The sequence below is a fragment of the Papio anubis genome, chromosome 18, assembly GCF_008728515.1.
Source record: "Papio anubis isolate 15944 chromosome 18, Panubis1.0, whole genome shotgun sequence".
In the NCBI taxonomy this organism is placed as follows: Eukaryota; Metazoa; Chordata; class Mammalia; order Primates; family Cercopithecidae; genus Papio; species Papio anubis.
The window spans coordinates 32,119,960-32,144,374 of NC_044993.1; the positions used below are offsets into that span (position 1 = coordinate 32,119,960).

The 24,415-nt window shown below is 52.5% G+C and overlaps 1 protein-coding gene across 5 annotated transcripts; it reads right to left on the reverse strand.

Annotated features, from left to right (window-relative positions):
- Positions 1 to 1,040: 1,040 nt before the first annotated feature.
- ADGRG3 (adhesion G protein-coupled receptor G3) lies at positions 1,041 to 23,255 on the reverse strand. Of its 5 annotated transcripts, none has more exons than XR_004179765.1 (13): positions 23,052 to 23,255; positions 17,727 to 17,880; positions 14,816 to 14,954; positions 12,474 to 12,620; positions 11,478 to 11,612; positions 10,936 to 10,975; positions 10,358 to 10,458; positions 10,106 to 10,218; positions 8,005 to 8,145; positions 6,219 to 6,499; positions 5,948 to 6,041; positions 4,545 to 4,716; positions 1,041 to 2,088 (listed from the first exon to the last, which is right to left on the reverse strand). XR_004179765.1 is itself a non-coding variant. In XM_031658194.1 (13 exons), the coding sequence occupies exons 1-13, from the start codon at positions 23,104 to 23,106 to the stop codon at positions 1,979 to 1,981; spliced, it is 1,794 nt and encodes a 597-aa protein (XP_031514054.1). In that variant the 5' UTR covers positions 23,107 to 23,255; the 3' UTR covers positions 1,041 to 1,978. The 5 variants fall into 5 exon arrangements, 4 of the variants coding, with proteins under 4 accessions (XP_031514054.1, XP_031514055.1, XP_031514056.1 ...); XM_031658194.1 differs by having other exon boundaries at positions 4,545 to 4,828; XM_031658195.1 differs by lacking the exon at positions 8,005 to 8,145 and having other exon boundaries at positions 4,545 to 4,828.
- Positions 23,256 to 24,415: the final 1,160 nt, after the last annotated feature.

Below are 24,415 nucleotides of genomic sequence, written 5' to 3' on the forward strand. Positions count from 1 at the left end.
AAGGGGGGTTCGGGGAGCTGACTAACTCCTGCAGAGTCAGTGCGGGGCACTTTATTTCTGTCGCCTCATTTAATGATGTCAGGATGAGGTGAGGACTTGATAATCCCCATTTTATGGAGGGGGAAACTGAGGCTCAGAGAGGTGAAGTAACATGCCCAGGATCACACAGCTCCTAAGCAGCTGAGCCAGGATTGAAGCCCAGACCTATCAGATGGTGGAACAGCTGTTTCTCAGGTTACTAACCCTGAGCCTTTGAGATAAGGGAGTCGAGACCTTGAGCGTGAGACACAGATGTCTGTGAGGATAAGCCCCAAAACACACCAAGTTTGTCCACCAGAACTGCTCCTATGGCTCACCTGATGAAATATTCACACCCCAGGATTTCCCTTCCAGGAACACAGCGACTTGCATAAAGCGAGGGCCCGCCTTCCTGTCTTTCAACTGCTTGCGGGCCAGGAGGGGAAGCGAAGCGCATCCATTTGCAGTCAACAACAGCACCCACCATCTGGATGGGGAGGTGGGCTGCAGCCTGCAGCTTCCAAGGCTGTTGGGGGAGGCCTAATAGTGACAATAACTTCTCACCTGCACACAGGGCTTGACAGTCCACAGAGCTCCCTGGGGAGGATTGGGGGCCGAGTAGGGAGGATGGTTGGTAAGTTGTGGGTAGAGTGAGAGATGGACTTGTGCGGTGAGGCTCCAGGGAGGGGAATGATGTCAACATGCACTGCTCCCCTCAAGCAGGGAGTGTCACTGGAGCTGGCGTGGGGCTGCCATCTCCCTGCATCTGTCTCTCTGCCTCCGTTCTCCCTCTTTGTGTCGGCCTGTCTGTTAAGTCTCTCCCTCTGTCTCTTCATCTCTGTATCTCTACCCCCATCTCTGCTATTTTTGCCTCTTTTTGTTTCCTACTGAGAAATCTGCATGCGATTGTGACATGGAGCCCCAGCTGCTGGAAGTGCCCTGCCCAACCTAGGTCTGGCCTGAGACACCCACTTGGCTCAGGGCTCTGCCAGGCTGATGCCAAACTCATACATCCACTCATTCAGCCAACAAATATTTATTCAAGGCTTGCCATGAGCCAGGCCCTGTGCTCGGCCTGGGCTGGAACAGTGAGCGAGGCCACCCAGGTCCTTGTTCTCTAGGAGCTCAGGTTCTAGTGGCAATGCCCAGCCTCTGCTCAGGGAGCCCTCAACCCCACCCTCGCCCCTCGGCCCCACACAGTGAATGAGTGGGAGCACCCCCAGGTGTGCTGAGCACCAGATCATTTGCTTTCTACCTCTATGATGACAGCAGGTCAGAGGTTGGGCCACCCATGTACATGGCAGTCAGAGTCGGGAGTGGGGAATTTGCCCAAGGTAGCTCACCCATTCAATGGTTCTTTGAAATGCAGTGTCCCTGGACACCTGCAGGGTTGCCAGCACCCTGAATACTGGGGTCTCTTCCAGGAGGGTGGGCTCTGATGGGATGGGCAGAGACCAGGGGCAGACTGGGTGGGAGGATCAACTCCCACCCCGCAAAACAAACCCCCAATGCCTGAGGGAATGCTGGCCTCCTGAATGCCCCTCAAGGTTACAGGCAGCCATAGGGGTAGTTGTGGGAGGCCAGTGACAAGGAAGAGGGGAGAGGCTGGGGGCTCCTTCCAGGGCTACGCCAGCAACAGACTCTCCTCCCTTGCTGAGACCAGAATGTGGGTGAGGGCTTTGCAATGAGGGTAGGGCATGGAGGTGACTGTCACTTTTTGCTGGCAGGGGGTCTCAGGACTATAGGAACTTTAGAGCCCTGCAAGCCTGCTTATGTGGACTCTTGAACCTACAGTTGGATCTGGAGGGGATCTCTCAAGCCACGTGGTCAAACCTGGTCCCATCCTCTCCCTCCCCAGCCATATTGTGCAGAGAAGGAAACTGGCCCAGAGGGAGGCACAGAGCTGCCCAAGGTCACACAGCGAGCCAGAGCTAAGTCCAGATTGCAGGGCCGTGCCTTCCTATTCTTGAGATGCGGAGTGGGCCTGGTCCAGTCGTGCAGTAGAGGAGGAGACTGTGGTGCTCTGACTTGGGAGGTAGAGGATGGTGAACCAGCAGCAGATGAAGACACCTGTCAGGGAGGAGAGGCCTCAGTGAGCCTGGAAAGGGGTGCCAGGGAGTGGGGCAGCCTGGGCTGGTGGCTGCTGAGAGGGAGGAGACCCACTGTAACCACTCAATAACTGCTGGGAAAGTCGGGCAAAAATGCAACCATTTCACAACCATTTCAAAAATGAAATAAAAAAGAACCAAATCGAAATCTTGGAAATGAAAAACAGAGACCTTCAAATAAAATATCTACATATGCCTATTACAGAAAAGAAAGAGCAAAATAGAGGAATTTTCAGACGTGCAAAACAACCATCACTCCCTCTATAAAGGATTATTATGGCAGGCACTCCAGCAAGAGGAAAAGGAAAGTGTTGGGTGCAAGAAATGATAGTAAGTATAGAACATGACTTAGAAAAACTCTGTTTCAAGGAAATCTGTAACTGAAACACTATATACATGACAAATATTGAGAAGAATTCAATGGACAATTCAAGTATACCAAGGGGTCTGTTGTATTGGAGAGGAAGAGAGGAGGTAACAGAATAATCCAGACCCAGTGGAAACTTTGTAGAGTGAAGTGTGCAGGCTTACCTATTAAGGTAACCTCTGAAAGAGTAACAAGGTCAGCTATCGTTTCAAGGTGCATTTCTCCCCAACCATCAACCCCTGGGATTCTTCAGGCATGGATTCATGATTCTCCATCTGGAGACAGCCTCAGATGGCCTTACAGTCATAATTTCTGTGACAATTGATATAGTTCCCACATATTGAAGACCTAGTGGTTCCCACATATTCATTGTCATTGTTCATTTTGAAATCTGGCAGGCCAGGCACAGTGGCTCACGCCGGTAGTCCCAGCACTTTCGGAGGCTGAGGCAGGTAGATCACCTGAGGTCAGGAGTTTGAGACCAGCCTGACCAAATTGGCGAAACCCCATTTCTACTAAAAATATGAAAAGTAGCTGGGCATGGTGGCATGCACCTGTAGTTCCAGCTACTCAGGAGGCTGAAACAGGAGAACTGCTTGAACCCAGGAGGTGGAGGTTGCAGTGAGCTGAGATCGTGCCACTGCACTCCAGCCTAGGCAACAGAGTAAGACTCCACCTCAAAAACAAACAAACAAACAAACAAAAAAACAATCTGGTAAAATAAGTATGGGATTATTCCAATTTCGAGATGAATGAGGATGGGAGGAGCCAAGTGACTTGCTGGGTCATGGATGGGGCTAGGATTTGGACCCAGGGCTGCCTGGTCCCAGCCACTAAGCCACAAAGTTTCATGGGGCACTGGGAGCCAGCCCTGGTCTTGGGGGCTTGTACCCGCTGAATCTAGGATGCCTGGGTTTCTAGTGACTCCTCTGAACAGGTTGAGTCTCATCACTCCTGTCTTGGCTGTTTCTCTCACACACAGTCAGGCTGTGATGCCTCTCTGAGCTGTGGATGTAAGGAAAAAAGAGAGCACATACAAACCCTAACCCATGCACTGCTCTTACCCCTTTGCTGGATCTCAGAGGAAGGGCCCTGTGGGGGCCGGTAACAAATGTAGCAAGCATTTCCTTCCTACCTCTATAGATCTCTGGAGATCCTGTCCATGTCATGTGGACATCAGATCACATGATTCTGCCCTTCTGGTCACTGCTGATTGGACCAGAGATGCATGATGGACACCCAACTTGCAAGGTCAGGTAGGGTTATGGTGGCCATGTTGGGTAACCATTTGGGGCCATAGGTAGTAAAGGGTGAGTGGAGAGAGAATGAAGGAGTTTTCACAGACACTAGGTGAGAGACTCCACAGCTCCAGGAAAACGATGGGGAACGTATCTGCTTTGGTTTAGGTGGCTTTTTCTGATCCTGGTAGCAGCTCCCATGAAGGCAGCTGATATGTCTGGGATGTTCGTTCCCTCCAAATCTCATGTTGAAATGTGATTCCCAATGTTGGAGGCGGGGCCTGGTGGGAGGGGATTGGATCATGGGGGTGGATCCTCATGAATCCATATCACCATCATGATGCTTAGCACCATCTCCTTGGTGATGAGTGAGCGCTCGCTCGGAGTTCATGCGAGATCTCATTTAAAACAGCATGGCGCCTCCCCACTCCCTTGCTCCCACTCTTGCCATGTGATATGCTGGCTCGCCTTTATCTTCCACCATGATTGGAAGCTTCCTGAGGCCTCACCAGGAGCAGATACTGGTGTTGTGCTTTGTCTACAGCCTGTGGAACCATGAGCCAATTAACCCCATTTTCTTTACAAATTACCCAGTCTCCAGTATTCCTTCATATTATAGTAACACAAACGGACTAATACAGCAGCCAGACTTTGCTGCCCTGGACCCTTGCTCTGAATATTTGAAATCAACATCCTTGACTTGAGCTAGCCTGACCAGAGTCCTGTGTTTTGCAAACCACCCTCTTCCCCACCTCCCAATACCTCCTGGGACAGACAACACAGCCCATCACCTCCCTGGTGCAGGGGCCTCACCTTGCAAGGAGTTGAAAAGTGCAAAGATGTAGACGGTGGAGAGGCCCAATGGGGTGAAGATGGCCAACCCCCATGTCACACCCAACAGGCTCGAGAGGCCCAGGATGGTGAGCACCTTCTTCCAGTTCTGTCCCCGCTCCTTGACCGCTGTCGTGCCAGACAGGGTGAAGATCTTCCAGGCCACCAGGGCCAGGACCACCATGCCAAAGAGGAAGGTGATGAGGAAATAGCCGTGGACGGTGATATAGAGGGTATACATAGCTGTCCCTTCACGGAACCAGCATCTAGAGGAGGGGACACCTGTGGTGGGACTGGGAGTGGTACCTCTGGCCAGCAAGCCCAGGAAGTCCCCTGGCTGAGCTTTTCTGTCTGTGTAGGTGCCTCTCCCATTTCCACCCATCAATCCTTGGCTCTCCCGCTGTGGGAGGGGCCATCACCAGACTCCAGTCTCTTTAATGCAAAAATGACCTCAAAGACATGTTTCGTTTGCCCCATATTACATTGTGAAAAAACTGAATTAGTGGCCGCCTTTAAAATCAGAAGCTTTGGTACAAATACCTAGATTTCTGCTTCTCCTGTAAAATCATACACCTGGCAGCTCTGTGGATGCCCTCCTGAAGGATAATAACTGGCCGCTAATTAGATGGGCTTGTGACTGCCAGTTCACTGCAGTCCCCACCTGGCCCACTGCCTGCACCTTTGTGACCTCCCCGGCTCCTGGGGCCCCTGCTTTTGAGGCCCTGGGGACAGGTCTAAGGCCTTACCAGCTCCTTTTAGCAGAGAGCCATGGGCCCAGTGATGAGTGCCCCAAGGATCCCAAGGTGGGAGTCTAGAAACTGAACTCAGTTCCACTGCCCCCTGCACTGCAGGGGCAAAGGGCCTCAAAGAGCATGTTGATCAGTTCCCCCATGGTGCAGATGAGGAGACTGAGGCCCTGGGAGAGATCGGGCCTGCCAAGGTCACACACACAGCAGACAGGGCAGAGCCCGGACTAGACCCAGGGCTACTGGGAATCACTGGGCAGGTGGTGGCCTGAACAAGGACACCTGGCTGGGCAGCAGGTGGGGGCTGAAATCCAACACACCCTCCACTCTCCAGGCTGCACACCCAGCATGCGGACAGGGTACCTTCTTTACTTTGCCTCAAGGTGCCATGTAGGCTCGAGTAAGGCATCCTGCCTTCTGGTCCAGTTCTCCCTCTCCTTTCTCAGGCCCCCTCTCTCATTTCACTTCCTCTCTCTCTCTAGGCTTCAGTTTACTTCTCTGTACCATGAGCTCGCTGGATCTGAGGATTCTTCTGGTCTTGACACATTTGGTCTAGATTTTCCTAGAAATCCCTCGTCTCCCCACCTCTCTCCAGCCCCGATATGCGGCATCGCCCCTGCTTCCACAGCCGCCACTCACAGCTCCAGAGAGGTGCGGTTCTCCCTGTCGCGGATGGTGTAGAGGCCATAGCTGTTGGCACTCCCAGTGCCGATGACCATCAGGGCAGGCAGGCCTGGGCACAAGGGGAAGCGGCATGGCATCACTGGGGCTTACTGGCACGTCCTCCTCCACATCCCTTCCAGATGGCCATCCTTCCAGCTCTGGGAGCCCCTCCTCTCTCTCCCCAATGCTATTTCCCTCTGCACCCTCAGGGTCGGCTGTTTATTCTGTCCATCCAGGCAGCACCTACCCCAGCCCACCAGGCTCAGCTTCAGGAAGTAGTGCCCGAAGTAGGTGTTGAAGACCCTGACAGCGAGCAGGTAGAGGTGGAAGGCTTCTAGGCCCATCCAGGTGAAGGCACAGAGCAGGAAGTAGTGGAAGACAGCCCCTCGGGCCCAGCAGGCAGCATCAGACCCCTTTGAGCCACTCCCCACATTGACCAAGAAGGCCAGATTCAGGAGGAACAGGCTGCCACCCAGGGCCACGTGGATCTTTGGGGCATCTTCTGACTTGAACCTCTGCCGGGAAAGCCTGGGGAGAGAAATAAGAGGCCCCAAGGGGCCACAGCTCCCATGGGGAGCGCTCATGAGGCATCCAGGCCTGTCCACCCCAAACAGCCCATGGCTCTCCACCCCCACTGCCAGCTTCTGCCCCTGCCAGCAGACAGAGTGGAAATGTCCTGAGGTTCAAGTCCAGGAGCCTCTCATGGCATGTGGGGCCCTGTGGGTTTCGGATCCTACCAACCTCATCCCTTGATCGATGTGAGGCAGGATAATAGGGAAAATGAGGCCGGAAAATGAGGCAGGAGAATAGCAAAGGGAATTAAAAGTTGGATAAAGGGCAGAATAAGCAAAAGCAGAAAATAGAAGCAAGGTGAATGGGGTGGGTGAGCAAGAAGCAAGATGAAAAGCAGAGGTTCAGCAGGCAAGACAAAAGTGATATAAAAAAGGGACCCCATGGCCAGGAAGATCCAGACCAAACCGGTAAGGGGCAGCTCTTCAGAGATGGGCATTTGCATTAGAGAGAAAAAGTATCTTTCACATAACCCTGTATGATAATTAGCTACTTAAGGTTCATGCATATGGGCTGCATATCATGCATGTACTTAAAATTATGGGATGGAGGTGACGCACAAGTGCACAAGGGCCCAAAATAACTGAACAACACACACCTATCAGTCAAAAGCCAGACACTGGCTAGAGATTAGGCAGCCTTGGGAAGAGAAGGAAAAAACACCTGGAATGACTCAACTACACCAAGGTGAGGCTGATCTCATTTCGCAGCGGTCAGCCCACTCTCCCCCTCTGAGAGTGGAATACTGCGTGGAATACACTTTCGTTGCTTTGCTTGGCTCTCTCTGTGTGTCTCATCCAATTCTTTGTTTGGGGCACCAAGAGCCCGGAACTTCGCGGCACCATCCAGTAACAGTTGCATTAGCCAAACCGTGTAACTCGCAGTTTCCTGAAGGCATGCTGATTTATCACACCTCCCAGACTCCGCCAGTGCTCTTCCCATGCTCTCAATGCCTTTCCCTGCTCCCCAGCTCTTCCCACCTTAATTGCCTGACTCCTGTTCTTCTGCCTTTCAAACGCCCCTTGGATGTTTCCTTCTGGGGAGGCCATCTCTGAATGCCCCTTAGCCTGAGCTGATTTGGACGTTTCCCAGCAGCATAGTGTAACTCCCCATTCTCTCCGTCCTCGGGTCTCTCCCATGCTGTGAACTTCAGGCCTAACCCTGGAGGGGCCATGGATTCACTGGTGAAGTAGATGGACAGGTGGGTGGGTGCATGAAGCCGAAAATGCAGTAGGAGAGTGAGGCTCAGAGAGGCATAGGAGGAGTCTTACAGGGTCACAGAGCAGGGCAGGGGCTCCAACCCTGGGCTCCAGACTCCCTGCCCAGTGACTCACCAGGCTCACCTCCCTCTCTCTGGAGCTCCCACTTTGAATTCTTAGCAAACCAGATCCAAAAGGGCTCTCAGTCGAGGGAGGGGAGCCGGGGGCTTCCTGGAGGAGAATCTGGGATCATGTCCACCTCACCTGAGATGCCAGGCCCCACCCTGAGGAGCTGGTGGCAATTCCTCCTGGCGCTCCAAGCCCCGCTCACAGGGTCCAGCAACACGGCGAGCTGGCAAGTCACACTCGGCTTGTTGGGGACCGGGACCATGTCCTAGGCCAGGGCTTGGAGGGTGGGGGTGAGGGGCACCACTTACACTCATGGGTTGGTCTGTGATGGAGTGGGTGGGCCTAGTGGGGCCTGCGGCCCGGGGCCAAATGCTGACACAGAGGCACATGGAGAGGGCAGTGGGATGGCCCTGGAGGCGGGGACAGGAGACCCAAGGGCTGCTTCAAGTCACTCCCAGGCACCCCCAGGAGGCTGGGGGACAGGACAAGCTGGGGAACTGGCAGCTCCCCTAGGCTCCTTCAAGCTGGCAGGTCCTGTGGGTCCCTCAGCCATGGCCTGGGTGCAGGCGAGCGAGGCTGCAGTGCTCTCTGCTGTTTCTGCCTGTCCTGCACTCACTCCCCCATCTTCTGGACACAGCCCCAGGTTTCCCTGAGGAATGCCCGTCCCCACTCTCAAGCACAACATAGGTCAGGGGCCAGGGGTTCTTTGTTAACTCAAACCCAAGAGCAGGCATGTGGCCTGGCCGGCCAATCTGTGTATTCCAGCCCTTGACCACAGTGACCCAGGCAGGCATGGGCACATGGTCCAAGTTAGACCAGTGAGACTCAACTCTAGTGTATACACAGGATAAAACTGCATAGGCTGATGCACGCAGACACACAGACCAGTTTCATGAGCACGTGACCTGTGTAGGGCCCCATATGCAGAAGGACTTCATGTTCTACTGTCGCCATCTTGACATTCTTAAAAATTTTTGAATAAGGGGCCATATATTTTCTTTTTCTTTTTCTTTTCTTTCCCTTCCCCCCTTCCTTCCTTCCTTTCTTTCTTTCTCTCTCTTTCCTTCCTTCCTTCCTTCCTTCCTTCTCTCTCTCTCTCTTTCTCTCTTTTTCTCTTTCTCTCTTTCTTTCTTTCTTTCTTTCTGACAGAGTTTTGCACTTGTTGCCCAGGCTGGATGCGGTGGATCTCGGCTCACTGCAACCTCCGCCTCCTGGGTTCAAGCAATTCTCTTGCCTCAGCCTCCTGAGTACCTGGGATTACAGGCATGTGCCACCACCACGCCCAGCTCATTTTTTTGTATTTTAGTAAAGACAGGGTTTCACTATGTTGGCAAGGCTGGTCTCGAACTCCTGACCTCAGGTAATCTGCCTGCCTTGGCCTCCCAAAATGCTGGGATTACAGGCATGAGCCACTGCACCCGGCCTTCTATATTTTCATTTTGGACTGGGCTCAGCAAACGATATGTCCTGCACACACACACACACACACACACACACACACACACACACGAATGTGCATAAAAAATTGTGAAAACTGAGTAAAGTCTATGTTCTAGTCAATAGTACTGTACCACCAGCTACTGGTTTTGATATTGAACTATAGTTGTCTAGGATGTATCCATAGGGGGAATCTGGGAGAAGGAACCACAGGACTCTTTGCACTATTTTTGCATCTTTCTGTTTTATCTCAAAATAAAAAAAAATATATTTAAACCCTTCTTAATCCTTGGTTTCATCTTAGAATACTTGGAAAAAGGAGATCTCTTTTATTTCTGCCTAAGCAGCTGAGGACCTATGATGCAATCCTGAGGCAGCCAGGGCCCCTGAGGGTGGTGAGGCTGCCCGATGTGACTGTCAAGAAGTGAGCAAAGCTGTGAGAGGCAGAAGGAGATCAAGTCCTGGGGACCTCTTTTGACTCCCCCTTGATTGAACCCTGCCTGAAGTCCGTGCACCTTGGATTTTTCAATTACATGAACCCTATTTGCTATTTGCTATTCTCAGTTATGTGAACCACACATTCCCTATTATGTTTAAGCCAATTTGAGTTGAATTTCTGCCACTTGCTCCTGAAATAGCTCTGACACATTTCAACCCCCAACCCTATTTTGGGATGAAGACACTAATGTGTGGAGAGGACATCAGTCAGAGGCTGCACAACCTGAGTGCTTCCCACCCTGCCCTGCTGCCTCCCTTGAGGGTGGGAGAGAGACATAGTGGGGAGGTGGGGATCACTCACCTCAGGACAGCATAAAGAATAATGGTGAAGGCCAGGAAGATCATGGAGACCCCACAGCCCGCCTGGGAGATGCGTGTGAGGATGTGCACTGTGGACTGGTCCAAGGTGGGTCTCTGTGGGTGACCCAGGAACCGGGACTACGTCAGTTGGAGGCCAGGCTCATATACCCCAAGACCACCAGGCAGCCCCCTCCCCTGGGCAGGAGCTAGAAGTCCCTGGGATGGCTGGGATCAGAGTGGAGGGGGCTGTTACCAGGAGGAGGGCGAAAAAGGTCAGGTGGTCACAGCAGCACACGGTCCCCTCAGGCGCGACCTCCGTGGAGCAGCCCTCAGAAGCCCAGTCTCCAGTGGGCCCTAGAGAGGAGGCCAGGGGAACAGAGGGAAAGGGAATATAGGGAGAGGAGGGCAAGGGAGAGGAGAGGAGGGGAACAGAGGGGAAGGGAGTATAGAGGGGAGGGGAGGGGAACAGAGGGGAAGGGAATATAGGGAAGGGAGGGGAGGGGAGTGGAGAGGGGAGGGGAGGAGAACAGAGGGGAAGGGAATATAGGGAGGGGAGGGGAGGAGAGTGGGGAGGGGAGGGGAGGAGAGTGGGGAGGGGAGGGGAGGGGAACAGGGGGGAAGGGAATATAGGGAAGGGAGGGGAAGGGGAGGGGAAGGGAAGAGAGAAAGGGAGGGGAAGGGAGGGGATGGAGGGAGTGAAGAGGAGGGGAGGGGAGGGGAGGGGAGAGGAAGGCAGGGGAGGGACTCGACCAGTGGAGCTAGCCCCGCCCCATAATGCAGCCCATACCCTCCTTTCCTGTCTTACCCCAGAGAAGGTCCTCCAGGCCCTACCTTTAGTCGAATCCCAGAATACACAGGTGAGGGTCATGTTCTGAAACGAAGAGTGGAAGTCAGGAGAGAGGAAAAGGGAAGGCTGGGGGAGGGCAGGGGAAGCAGGAGGACGGTGTGCTCCCCCGAGGCCTAACGTGAGTGTGCATTAGGTAGAAGGCAAGGTCCATGCCCATGGGCCACACAGAAAAATTAAGTGCATCATTTGATGAGCCCTGGGCCTGCGTGTGGAGGGCGCGACTGTGGTATGGGGCTGTGGGCGGGAGGGTTTGCTGTCTGCATGCATGTGTGCGTGTCAGGGGAGCACGGGTGTGGAGGAAGTGGAATGCCGTGGGTATGCATGTGGGCTTGCCAAGTCCTCATGTGTGCCTCTATGGTGTGTGGCCTTGGACCCAATTATGTGCATGGCCCTAATGGCTCCTCCTGGGTGACTGTGGAAGGGTAGGGGACAGATGTGTAGTGTCCCATGCAGGGCCCATAGGCCCAGGTGTGCCCACCCGCCTGTCTGCCCTGCAGTGACTGCCAGGCCTGGGCAGGGGACTCACAGGGGGTGGACGCTGGTGGGAGAAGACAATCTCCAGAGGCTCAGCCAGCTTGGTGACACGCATTTGTCCCACACTCAAGCCCACCAGGTGATTATTCAACACGCCGCTGCCATCTCCCAGGCCGAGTTGGGGGCCCTGTGAAAGGGGAGATCGGGGAGCTAGGCTGCAGAAGGGGCCATCCCAACCCACCAAGGCTGGGGTTCCTAGGAGCCTCCAGGAACCCATGGCCTTTGCTTGGAGGGCAGAGTTCGAGAACAGGGGACCAGGGAGCTAAGGAGTCACGGGCAGCCTCCTCCCTGCTGCTCCCAGTGGTCTCCTGCTTGGGCTGGGCCAAGCAGGTCGCCTGGCCGCAAAGCTGTGCACGTGACAGCGCTCCATTGCTGGCCTCCAGAGTTCCTCTGCCCTCTTAACTAGAGGGAGCACGGGGCTAAGATCAGCCAAGAAATGGAAGTCAGCAGGGAGGACAGCGCGCCCCTCAGGGTCTTAGCGTGAGTGTATTCAGTAGAAAGGGGGCTGGTGGGGGGAGCACACCAGCCCTCAGGGGTACCCGTGTCTGCACAGGAGTGGATGCACACCTCTGGGTGCACATACCTGGTACACACATGTGCAAGGGCATGGGTACACTTGCTTGTGTGGATATGATCACAGTTGAGCACATGGGATTGTGCGTGCACAGGAATAGAAAAGGACATGCATGTCTGTGCACGCACGAGGACACACAGGGCACATGAGCACCCTCAGGATACACAGACAAGCCAAAGGGCACTGATGTGTGGGGGTCAAACATCTGAGAGCGTGTGACCAGTGTGAGTCTGAAGGCCATAGACTCTAGCGACAGGGGTCTGGGATGACCACGGGCTGCGTTGGAAACACTAAGAGGCTCACTATCTGCTCCATCCCCATCGGATCCCTCAGCAGACTCCAGTGATAGCAAGCTGTGGCATGGGGCCCCCAGAGGACCTAGCACTTAACCTTGGAGCTTCTCTGAGTCCTCACCTTGAAGAGAGTCCCTGAACCGATGTCCAGAATGGTGATGGCCAAGCGGACCTCAGACCTGTTGCCTGGCAGGGATCGAAAAAAGCTCTTGGGAAGTCGCACTCTGTCAGGAGGCTTGTCCTCATCCTTCATCACCTGCCTCGGAATCTACAACCACAGACACAGCAGCTCCCATCAGTACCCAGCCCCCAACACGAGTCCTGCCACTCTCCCAGCTGGGAGGGGAAACAGGCACACTGGGTAGGGGGCAGCACCTAGGACTGTCAGCTCTGAGAAGCAGGACGCCTGGGACACAGTGCAAGCTCTGCTCGTCACAGGCTGTGCGTCCCTAAAGAAGTTATAGCCCTTGTGGAGCCTCGGTTTTCCCAATACAGAGAGTAGAGCTAAGCTTGTGCCTGTTTGGGCACCTGACGCCTGGGCAAGCTGAATGTGCAAGTATGAGGATGGCTGGAGGGCGTGTGCTTTTGGCCAGAGCCCTAACAGTCCCAGTGTTTACACAAGGCTTGATTGTGACAGTGTCTGACTTCTGACTCAGGAATAAATGGAAAGAATAAAACTGTCAGGAAGGAAGTTCAGGAAGCAAGAGAACAAGGGCAGAGAGGGAGGACACACACATTTACTCTGAATGTGAAATCCTGCCTGCCTAACAACAACACCTTTTTAAAAAAACAAAGAATCGTCAAAATATTGAAATACATTTCAGTGGTCATTGCGAAGCATGGTGGGTTTTTTTTCGTTTTTTTGTTTTTTCGTTTTTTTTTTTTTTTTGAGATGGAGTCTCATTCTTGTTGCGCAGGCTGGAGTGCAATGGTGCAATGGCACTGTCTCAGCTCAGTGCAACCTCCGCCTCCCAGGTTCAAGCAATTCTCCTGCCTCAGCCTCCCAAGTTGCTGGGATCACAGGCATGTACCACCATGCCCAGCTAATTTTGTATTTTTAGTAGAGACAAGGTTTCACCATGTTGGCCAGGCTGGTTTCGAACTCCTGACCTCAGGTGATCCGTCCGCCTCAGTCTCCCGAAATGCTAGTATTACAGGCGTGAGCCACTGTGCCCACCCACAAAGCATGTTTCATTCATTCTGTGAGCTCCCTGTTCCACTAAGGGCTACAGCCTGACCCACCCAGGGCCTGCCTCAGAAGCACCCCATGCCCACTGGCACAGGGGGTTTATGGTTGGAGCTGAAGGCCCCAACTTTCTCCTTCCCAGTCCAGACCCTCATCGAAAGGACACGTGGGTGATTTCTGGGGCCAGTGCATAACCCATGCAGAGGGCTCAGCTGCTTGAGTGACATAATAAAACGTTGAGAAAGAATCTATCTTCCATTTCCCTTTCTCCAGACAAACCTAAAAGTACCTCAACGCTAACCAACTCACCTTGCAGCCTGAAGTTCCACCACCACATCCATTTCTTCTGGAAGGCAGGAGACTTTCTGAGCCCTCGCTATCCCAAGCATTCGCTGTGCATTATCTCATTTGCTCCTCTCATTCATCTTTTGTTTGTTTTGTGTTTCGTTTTGTTTTTGTAGAGATGGACTCTCACTGTGTTGCCCGGGATGGTCTAGAACTCCTGGCCTCAAGCCGTCCTCCTACCTCGGCTCCCAAAGTGCTCAAATTGCAGGTGTGCACCACTGCACCTGGCCATGTGAATCTTGAAAGTGGGCAATACCTTCATCTTTTTTTTTTTTTTTTTTTTTTTTGGAGACGGAGTCTTGCTCCGTCGCCCAGGCTGGAGTGCAGTGGCCGGATCTCAGCTCACTGCAAGCTCCGCCTCCCGGGTTTACGCCATTCTCCTGCCTCAGCCTCCCGAGTAGCTGGGACTACAGGCGCCCGCCACCTCGCCCGGCTAGTTTTTTTGTATTTTTTAGTAGAGACGGGGTTTCACCGTGTTAGCCAGGATGGTCTCGATCTCCTGACCTCATGATCCGCCCGTCTCGGCCTCCCACAGTGCTGGGATTACAGGCTTGAGCCACTGCGCCCGGCCTACCTTCATCTTTTTACAGACAGGGAAACCAAAGTTCAGAAAAGTAATTTGCCCATGATCACAATGGCTGGTCAAGAGCAGAGCTGAGATTTGAATCCAGACCAGCATATACCCAGAGTCTGTCCATTGAACCCTTTCCCTCATTTCAAATATGTTCCCTCAGTAGAAGAGCTCAAGGAAATTTTAGGCTTGGAGGAGACTTAGAGCTCATTTTACAGACACAGCTTTGCCAATTGGGATGTGGGAGAGAGACAAGCCCTAATGAGCACCAATCACAGGATATAACTCTCTTAGAGTTTTGAAATCTATGTCCAGGAAAAATAGGGTCTGAACCAGCCAAGAGGGCTGGGGAGCTCTTCACCTGAGAGGGCTTCAGAGAGAAGTAGAGGTCTTCTGCAGTGTTGGTGCTGAAGTTCTGGACCAAAGCCTTCAAGAAAGTCATGTTCACCTTCTCCGTCAAACCTTCCTTCACCAGATGGGCCTCGAAGTTTAGCCAGTATCTGCAAAGGGCCAGGAATGGGGGGAGGGTAAGATCCTGCAGACTGAGTTACTCACTCATCAGGCTCTTGGGGTGAGAGGGCCGACCCAAACTCTCAAAGTGAAAACCCTGGGATCAGGGCAGGAGGAAGGAAAGTGGCTTGGGGGCTGTCCAGGCTGCTGCTGCAGGATTCCCGCTAGGCATCCCTCTGAGTATTTTATGTGTTTATCTTTTTTTGTGCATGTGGTAAAGTGCACATAGCGTAAAATTTACCATTTTAACCATTTTAAAGTGTCCAATTCAATGACATTAAGTAAGTCACAATGTTGTGCAACCGTCATACTATCTAGTTCCAGAACATTTCGTCACCCCAAAGGAAACGCATACCCATGAAACTCTCCCTTCCCCCTTCCCCCGGCCTCTGCGATCACTCATCTGCTTTCTGTCTCTGAGTTTGCCTATTCCAGATAGCTCACGCAAATGGAATCATACCACATGCAGCCTTTTGTTTCTGACTTCTTTCACTCAGAATAATGTTTTCAGGGTTCATCTATGTTGTAGCGTGTATCAGTATTCCATTTTATTTTTGAGATGAAGTCACACTGTGTCGCCTAGGCTGGAGTGCAGTAGCGCAATCTTAGCTCACTGCAACCTCCGCCTCCCGGGTTCAAGTGATTCTGCTGCCTCAGCCTCCCGAGTAGCTGGGATTACAGGCATGAGCCACCATACCCAGCTAATTTTTTGTATTTTTAGTAGAGAAACATGGGGTTTCACCATGTTGACCAGACTGGTCTCGATCTCCTGACCTCAAGCAATCCGCCCACCTCAGCTCCCCAAAGTGCTGGAATTACAGGCATGAACCACTGCACCTGGCCCTATTTCTTTTTTTAAATTATTTTTAGTAGAGTTGGTGTCTCACTCTGTTGCCCAGGCTGGTCTTGAACTCCTGGCCTCAAGTGATCTTCCTGCCTCAGCCTCCCAAAGTACTGGGATGACTTTGGGCATGAGCCACCGTGCCTGGCCCCTGTATTTTATTTCTTTTTATGGGTGAATACTATTTCATTGTATGGGGAGATCACATTTTGATTATGCCTTCATCCATTGAGGGACATTTGGGTATTTTCCTCTCTCTCTCTTTTTTTTTTTGGCTACTGTGAAAAAATGCTGCTACAAATATTCATGTACTAGCTGCTTCTGCTTCTTCTTCTTCTTCTTCCTCTTCCTCTTCTTCCTCCTCCTCTTCTTCTTTCTTCTTCTTTTTTTTTTTTTTTTTTTTTTGAGATGGAGTCTCTCACTCTGTTGCCCAGGCTGGAATGCAGTGGAGAGATCTCGGGTCACTGCAGTCTTCACCTCCTGGATTCAAGCAATTCTCCCACCTCAGCCTCCCGAGTAGCTGGGATTACAGGCGTCTGCCACCATGCCTGGCTAATTTTGTTGTATTTTCAGTAGAGATAGGGTTTCACCATGTTGGCCAGGCTGGTCTCAAACTCCTGACCTCAAGTGATCTGCTCCCCTCAGCCTCCCAAAGTGCTAGGATTACATGCGTGAGCCGCCGTGCCTGTCTCATGTATGAGTTTTTGTTTGGAGACTTGTTTTAAATTCTTTTGGGTATATACCTTGGCAGCACAAAGAGGAGCCTCTGAACAGCTCTAGGGTACTAAGAAGCTACTGGATCGGCTGCAGGTGGGAATGGAAGCATTTTCAGGCCACCGAAATAACATGATCCAATGAGACGGCTGTCCTAACACCAAGCCTGAGAGCACAGGGATTTTACTCATTCCTTTAACACATATTCATTAAGTACTAATACAAGCCACATGCTTTTCTAGGTATCCCAGAAGAGTTATGGGCAACTTTGATTAAGAGCGGGAGAAGGAAAGAGAGGCAGAGATATTTTTGGAGATGTCTCCTAAAGATGTTGTGTTCTAAACCCCTTCATCTCCCTCACCCCCACATCTAACCAATCTCTTGTCTTATTGAGTCTACATCATATCATCTCCCCCTTCCATCTCTCCTTTCCAAGTACACAATGCCAGTTGCTGCTGGTGGTGCTGGCTTGGCCCTCACTCCCACCCAGACCCCTGGTCATGTCTTCCTGCATCACCACCCCTGTAGCCGTCCCTGAAGCCTGAGCAATCTTTACAAAATGCAGAGTTGACTATATTCTACCTGCGCTTAAAATATGTAATTGCCCTGCCACACCCCTGCCATTGGTATAGCTTACACAACCCTTCACACCTTAGTCTCTGCTTTTATTTCCAGTCCTATCTCCCACCCATCGCATCTGCCCATTGTCTCTTCCATCCCCACGCAGTTTACGTTGTTACTGTTCAAAGCATTGTAGTTATCCCCCATTACTCTCAAGTTCTGTTGCCTGTATCCCCACCATTGCTTAGATCCAACTGGAAAACTCCTATGCACCCTTCAAAGCCCTTTCCAGGTTTCCTCCTCTGTGAAGCCTTGGCCAACTTCCCTCCTCCAGGCTAACCTGGCGCCTTGTCTGCCCTTCTGTATACACTCTGGAGTCATCATTATTTGGGTCTGTGTCAGTCCTTCCACAGCTCCCAAGGGCCAGGATAGGAGTGGATTCATCTCTAAATCCCCTAGATCAGTAGGGACCCCAACTGCCAGAATGGGGGTGTTGGGTCAGGGGGACTGCAGTGTCAAATAAGGTGGAAGGGTCAGATGGCAGCAGCATTTTCTGGGGCCATGGGGTCAGATGGCCCCATCCCTTCCTGATAGGCCCCCTTCTAGCAGCTTCAAATTCCGCTTCCAGCTCAGAGGGCCCCCTCACCTCTGCAAGTTTTCCACATTGCAGGAGTTGCTGCCCGACTCGTTGCACTTGGTGAAGCACGAAGCCTTGTCATTCAAGTTGAGGATGTCGTACTTGTCTATGTTGTTTCTCCCCAGGCAGGTGTTTCTTGGCTGTTCGGTGGTCTTTTCCTGACCTGAGGAAGGAATGCAGAGAGTGTGAATGGGCTGGATGAAGATGGGCAACAAGGACGAGGATGGGGGAAAGGAGCTGAGGCTCCAGAGTCTGGTGGTTGGGCTGGAATTCCAGCTCCATACATCACACTAATGGTGCCCTTGAGCAGGATGCAGACCGTCTCTGGGGCTGTTTCCAAGGTAAAAGCAAATACCCCCATCTCCCAGGGCTGGTAGGATGCTTTGGAAAAAGCATGTACAAAAGGCTTGGCACGTGGCTTTGTAGATACAAGGTTTAATATGTTTGTGCTATTACTCCTTTACCCCTTCCTCCACGGAGTCTGCCTGGCTTTTCAGTTATTCCACATCAGACCTTCCAAAGCCCTTGTAACTGTGGCCTCCTGGTCAAACTCTTGGATGTATTCTGTCTTGGTTTGCCTCATTCTCCCACATTCACCCTACAACCCTCACAGCTACTTCCTGGGATAGGTAGAAAATACACCAAACCAAGGCCCCTGAAGCAAAATGACTTGAGAAAGGTTACTAGGTAGTTGGAGGCTGCTCTAGGACTAAAGACCAGCTTTTGTGACTTTTAGTTCAGTTCCCTTTCACCTAACACAGGGCAAGAAGTGGAAGCTTTGGGTCATCTACTAGCTGTATGTCCTGAGGCAACTTAAACTCTCTGAGGCTCAATCTTTTGCCAGCAAAATGGAGCTACTAATACGTTCCTTGCCAGTTTTGGGAAGGGTTGGAGATAAAGGACATAGCTCATTGTAGGTGTTCAAAGAGTTTACCACCTTTAACAGTTTATTGCACAGCCTTCTAGAAATTTTACAGAAGGTATGTATATGCAAGTATTTATAAGTACATCTTTTTTAATTAAAAATTTTTTAATTGATTAGAGAGGGTTCTCACTATGTTGCCCAGGCTGGTCTCAAACTCCCGGCCTTAAGCAATCCTCCTGCCTTGGCTGCCCAAAGTGCTGGGATTACAGGTGTGAGCCACTGCGCCCTGCCAATACATCATTTTTAAAATTTACACAAATAAGGTCACTTAACAATATATCTTTTTTTTTTTCTTTTGAGACAGAGTCTTGCTCTGTCATCCAGGCTGGAGTGCAATAGCATGATCATAGCTCACTGCAGTCTAGACCTCCCAGGCTCAATTGATCCTCCAACCTCAGCCTCCCAAGTAGCTGGGGCTACAGGCACATGCCAGCATGCCTGGCTAGTTTTTCATTTTTTAATGTTGTTTATTTTTATTTTTTGTAGAGACAGGGTTTTGCTGTGTTGCCCAGGCTGATCTCAAACCCCTAGGCTCAAGCGATCCGCTCATCCTGGCCTCCCAAAGTGCTGGAATTTATAGGCACCAGCCACCACGCTTGGACTAGCAATATATCTTGAAGAACTTTCCACCTCATTCTTTATATAGTTGCAAACTATTCCATTACATAGGCACTTGCAACACTTTTTTTAACCAGTCCCCTCTTGGTGGACGTTGTTTTTCACAATCTGCCATAAAAATTCTTGAGTGTGCATCTTTCAGCTTATGTTGAGAACTCATAGAAAACATTCCTATCATAGGACTTTCTGTATCTAACTGTATGTGCTTTAAAACACTGCCAGGAAGGCTGGGCGCGGTGACTCACGCCTGTACTCCCAGTACTTTGGGAGGCAGAGGCGGGCAAATCATGAGGTCAGGAGTTTGAGACCAGCCAGCTTGGCCAACATGGGGAAGCCCTACTAAACATACAAAAATTAGCTGGACGTGGTGGTGGGTGCCTCTAATCTCAGCTATTCAGAAGGCTGAGGCAGAAGAATTGCTTCAACCTGGGAGGCGGAGGTTGCAGTGAGCCGAGATCGCACCACTGCACTCCAGCTTGGACGACAAAGAGAGACTTTGTCTCAAAAAAAAAAAAAAAAAACCAACAACAAAAAAAATTCCTATTATAGGACTTTCTGTATGTGCTAAAAAAACTGCTGGGTGTTATTGAATTTCCCTCCAGAAAATGGTGTTCCTATTTATACTCTCACTCAAAGTGGGTAAGAGTGACTATTTATTCACATGCCTATTATTCTATAGTTTACTAAACTTTTGAATTTTTGCCAGTCTGAGAGATGACATTGAATCTTATTTTCATTTAAGGAGTTTGAGCATCTACCTATATATTTGCGGCCACTTATATGTCTTTTACTCTGAATTGCTTTTTTTTTTTTTTTTTTTTGAGACGGAGTCTTGCTCTGCCGCCCAGGCTGGAGTACAGTGGCCGGATCTCAGCTCACTGCAAGCTCCGCCTCCCGGGTTCACGCCATTCTCCTGCCTCAGCCTCCCGAGTAGCTGGGACTACAGGCGCCTGCCACCTCGCCCGGCTAGTTTTTTGTATTTTTAGTAGAGACGGGGTTTCACCGTGTTAGCCAGGATGGTCTCGATCTCCTGACCTCGTGATCCGCCCATCTCGGCCTCCCAAAGTGCTGGGATTACAGGCTTGAGCCACCGCGCCCGGCCTACTCTGAATTGCTTTGTTGTATCCTTCTCCCGTTGAGGACGGGAAGTAGGTCTTGGCTCTGTGTCGTCACTTTTCGGATTGCCCCCCAGGGACTGTTAGAAGAGCTCCCTCTGCAATGGGTGGTGCTGGGGGGTGAGGCGGGCAGGGGCTCATTTGCTTTCCATTTTTTATTTCCCTCTCTGCTTTTTGATTTTTAAAAAATCATGTCCAGTGTTACTGTCATATTTTTTAAAAAACTGTTCATTTTTAATCATTAAGACAAAAAAATACATGATAAAAATAATGGCTGAATAAAGAGTAACAATAGAGTAAAAAAATAACATTTTAGAGTGGATTTTGTAATAATGGACTCTATATGTGATAATTTGTTTTAGATAGCTTATAAAGGAACTGTAAATTTCTGTTAGTTTACAAAGATATTTATGATGCGCTGTTCAATAGGAAATGAAAATGATAGATGGCATGCATGTAATATGATCCACGTCTGCTTTTTAAATAAAGGGGAGAAGAGGGAGAGGAGGAGGAAGACAGAAACAGGGAGAGGGAAGAAGAGAAGAGAAGGGAGGAGGGAATGGGAGGGGAAGGAAGGGGACGGGAGAGAACGTCGTCAGCTTGAGGGCAGGTGCCATCCTCTGCCATCCCAGCCCTGCTCTCATGAATGAGCGCAGGTGCAGGCAGCCCCCTGGTGGGTGACATCAGAGACTCCCTCCCGGATTGCCATGAATTTCAGTGCAGGCATGTAAGTGAAGCTCTTGGCAAGCACCCTACACAGACAGGATCGTTAAATATCTTTTCCGTTTATTCTTTGAAGACACTGCAAGCATTTCATGTAGACGAGGAGACGCTGTGTTAGGCCTGTGGGTGGGATAACGCTCCCCTCCTCTCCGGACCCTCTGCGCTCCAGAGCTTGGCCTCCATGGGCTGCCTCATTGGGGGGTCAGCAAATGGGGAGTGGACTGGAGATCAGAGGGCAGGAGGAGGGCACGGTGGGCATTCACCCCCACCCCGCATGGCTCCTTCAGCCCCTGCTGGCTCACCACGAGCAAACCACCGCCATTTCCCTCCTGCAGCCACAGTCTGGCTCCAGAAGCCCAGGGGTCCACTCCCTCCTGGGCCCTTTAGACCTCAGGTGCTGAAGGCCGCCCCAGGTGCCAGCCTGCCCAGCGACCACCCTCCTTGCTCCCCGTGCTCCGCCCGCACCTTTGTCACGTGTCCCTTCATGCCAGCCCCTCCATTGCATCCACCCCGCTCAGTCCTAACAGCTGGGCCTCACACGCGAGTCTCCACCACACTGTGTCACTCCTGCAGACTGTCAGCCTTTTGAGGGCAGGGGCCAAGTGGTACCAGCAGGAGCAGAGGGCACCATCGCTGCTTCCTGAATGAATGAATGAATGAATGGGCAAATGGATGAATGGAGACTAACACATCACTGTCCACACAGGAAGTGTGTAGACCTTCCCGTGTGTAGACCTCTCAAAGCTCCTCGCTCGGTCAAATGGCTGCTGTTCTGCCCCAACCAGAGCGCCCACATCACCATGGGGGAAACAGCATCGCCTGGAGGAGCCTTGAAGACCCAACCAGCGATGACAACTGGGGCCTGAGGATGCCCACAAGCCCTGGTCACAGCTGCCATCGGTGGCTCCGTTCATCCCTCCATCAAGGGCTGCCCGGTGGCCTGCTCTGTACCAGGACCTCCCGGGGCCACTAGGAGGACAGTGCTACCATCTCCCACCCTTTTTTGAGCCAGGGACTGATTCACTCCATTGAATCTCCCAATGGTTGAAGAGAAGACGGTTCTTTGAAGCCTAAGGCAGTTGATCTGTGTGGCCAAAGTCATGCGACCACACGCTGGACACACAGGGAGATGGACATGCAGGCCCCTCACTGAGTCAGGAGCAAAACGAGAGCGGCCCGCAAGGCCCCGAGACAGGAGTACTGAGGAGGGAGCACTAACGGGGAAGCACCTCCCTCTGTCTGAGAGGGTTGCTAAGATGCCACAGAGGCCAAGAAGGGTAAATGGAGCCGGCTAGGTGGGCAAGGCGTAGGGGGACATCTTTCCCGGGAGAGAGGCCAGCAAAGGCAAGGCCTGGGCACTTCCACGGCCTCTGGAGACCCACCACGTGTTTGTGTGTGAGAGAGGAGAGTGATGGGGAGGAGTGTGGATCCTGGCTCAGGCCACGGAGGACCAAGGGGTCGTGGCTGAGACTGGGAGAGGGAGCCGGTGTGGGGTGACATGTACAGGAGGAGAGGGCCAGAAGAATGAGGTGACAGACTTTCCTGGCCTCAGCTTCCAGAGTGTCCGAATACTGTCCCCAGGATCCCACAAGCCAGTTGGAGAATTGCCTGCCCAGGGCCAACCCCTGTCCCAGAGCCAGGGCTGTCAGGGAGACACAGCCCAGGTCGGGGAGTCAGGGAGCACCCTCCGACCTCCCCTATCTCCAGGGCACAGTGGAGCAACAAAGGGAACCTGAGACCAGTCCTGAGCAAAGTTTAGTGGAAGGAAAGGACTGACCCAAAGGGACAGGGCTAGAGGAGGTGATGAGGCGGCCACGGGGGGTCTCGGAGGACACGTCCCAGACATTCCAACTCCTCATCCTCTCTAGTCCCTGCGTCTGTCCCTGGATCCCTCCCTCGGCAGGGCAGGGTTGGCCAAGTGTGGCAGGAGGGGATGAGGAGCCAGCCACTCACCTGAGGTCAGGAGCAGAAGCAGGAGCAGGGATCCCAGACCCCTGGGCGTCACCATCCTTGGCCAGCCTTGCCCACGCCACCAGAGCCCTGCAGCTGTCTGGCCCTCTGGCCCCAGGCTCTGCTGAGCTGGCCTGCCCCCACCCTGCAGCCCCACCGCTCTGGCTTCCTGTCTCACCCTTCCTGCTCAATGGCCCCATCAGTTGGGTTGTGAAAGGTTAGCGTGGGGAACTGGGTAGTGCTCCCAGTCTCACCGCAGCCTGGGTCCACCTGCAAAGGGAGCTGCTGAGCCCACCCAGGTATGTGCCCCAGGGCCCCACTGGGGTGGATCTATGGGGCTAGAGGCTGGGTGGCCACACAGGCCTGGCTCAGAGCAGACCCCTAGGAACTGTGATGAGCACAGGCTTTGGAGTCAGACGCATGTACTCAGACCCCTCCTCTCACAAGCTGGGAGCCTCTCTGAGCCTCAGTTTCCTCCTCCGTAAAGTGAAGATGGCAATGGGGCTGCCTCCTAAGGCTGTGTCAGGGTTTGATGAGACCTGCAAGAAGCTGGGCACAGAGCCTGGCTCTAGGCATGAGGACAAAGACCCGAATGGAGCCTGTGGCTTGAACCAGGGTGGAAGGCGTGGGAGGAGAGCAGGAGCTGACCCTGTGGCCTGAGCCTCCCCGACCAGCCTGGATAACAGGACAGTCCCACAGGCAGGGGAGCGGGAAGACAGGAGTGCAGCCCCGGGAGCTGGTCAGGTCTGGACTGACATCCGTCCTGGCCACTTCCTGGCTGGGTGACCTTGCATGCACTGTCTGTCACCCTGAGCCCCCAGAGGTGTGTGATGAACTCACGGATAACTCAGGCGGAGCCGCTCAGCCAGTGGATGTGGCCATGACATCGCCTCTCATCATCAGAGCTGTGAAATTGTTGTCTTCACACCCCAGCTGGTCACTGATCGGGTGCAGGGGCGGGTGGCAAACACGCCTGGGCTTCAGCCTAAAGGAATTGGGGCTCCAGCCACTCGGGCTTCAACTCTGGAGGCCCCACAGATGCACTGTGGATGAGGTCATGGCCACTTGGAGATTGGAAGGTGAAGGGCATCCCGCCAAGGTGTGTGGTTGCTGGCATCCCCCTCTGGCCCACAGGGCTGGCACTAGCCCTACTTAGCCTTGGGATCGAACTGGGGAGCCACTCGGCCCCCGCTGGCCTCCATTTCCCCTTCCTCCCTCTCAGTGTCTCCTGCTGAGCCCTCTGGGTCTGGGAAGGGGTGGGGAGGGGATGTCAGGGTCACTCATGGGGTGGAAACAGGTGGGAATTCAGCATGGAGCAGCAGGTCAGAGTCCAGGGCTTCCTGAGCCCCAAAACCTTCCCCTGCAGG

Bases quoted from the DNA above. Each gene is read 5' to 3' on its own strand.
- ADGRG3 (XM_031658194.1), bottom strand. From the start codon at position 23,106: ATGGTGACGCCCAGGGGTCTGGGATCCCTGCTCCTGCTTCTGCTCCTG. The intron at 10,976-11,477 runs GTGAGTCCCCTG...TCTTCGTTTCAG, and splicing joins CCCACCAGCGTCCACCCCCT to AACATGACCCTCACCTGTGT. The intron at 10,459-10,935 runs GTAGGGCCTGGA...CCTCCTCTCTAG, and splicing joins ATTCTGGGATTCGACTAAAG to GGCCCACTGGAGACTGGGCT.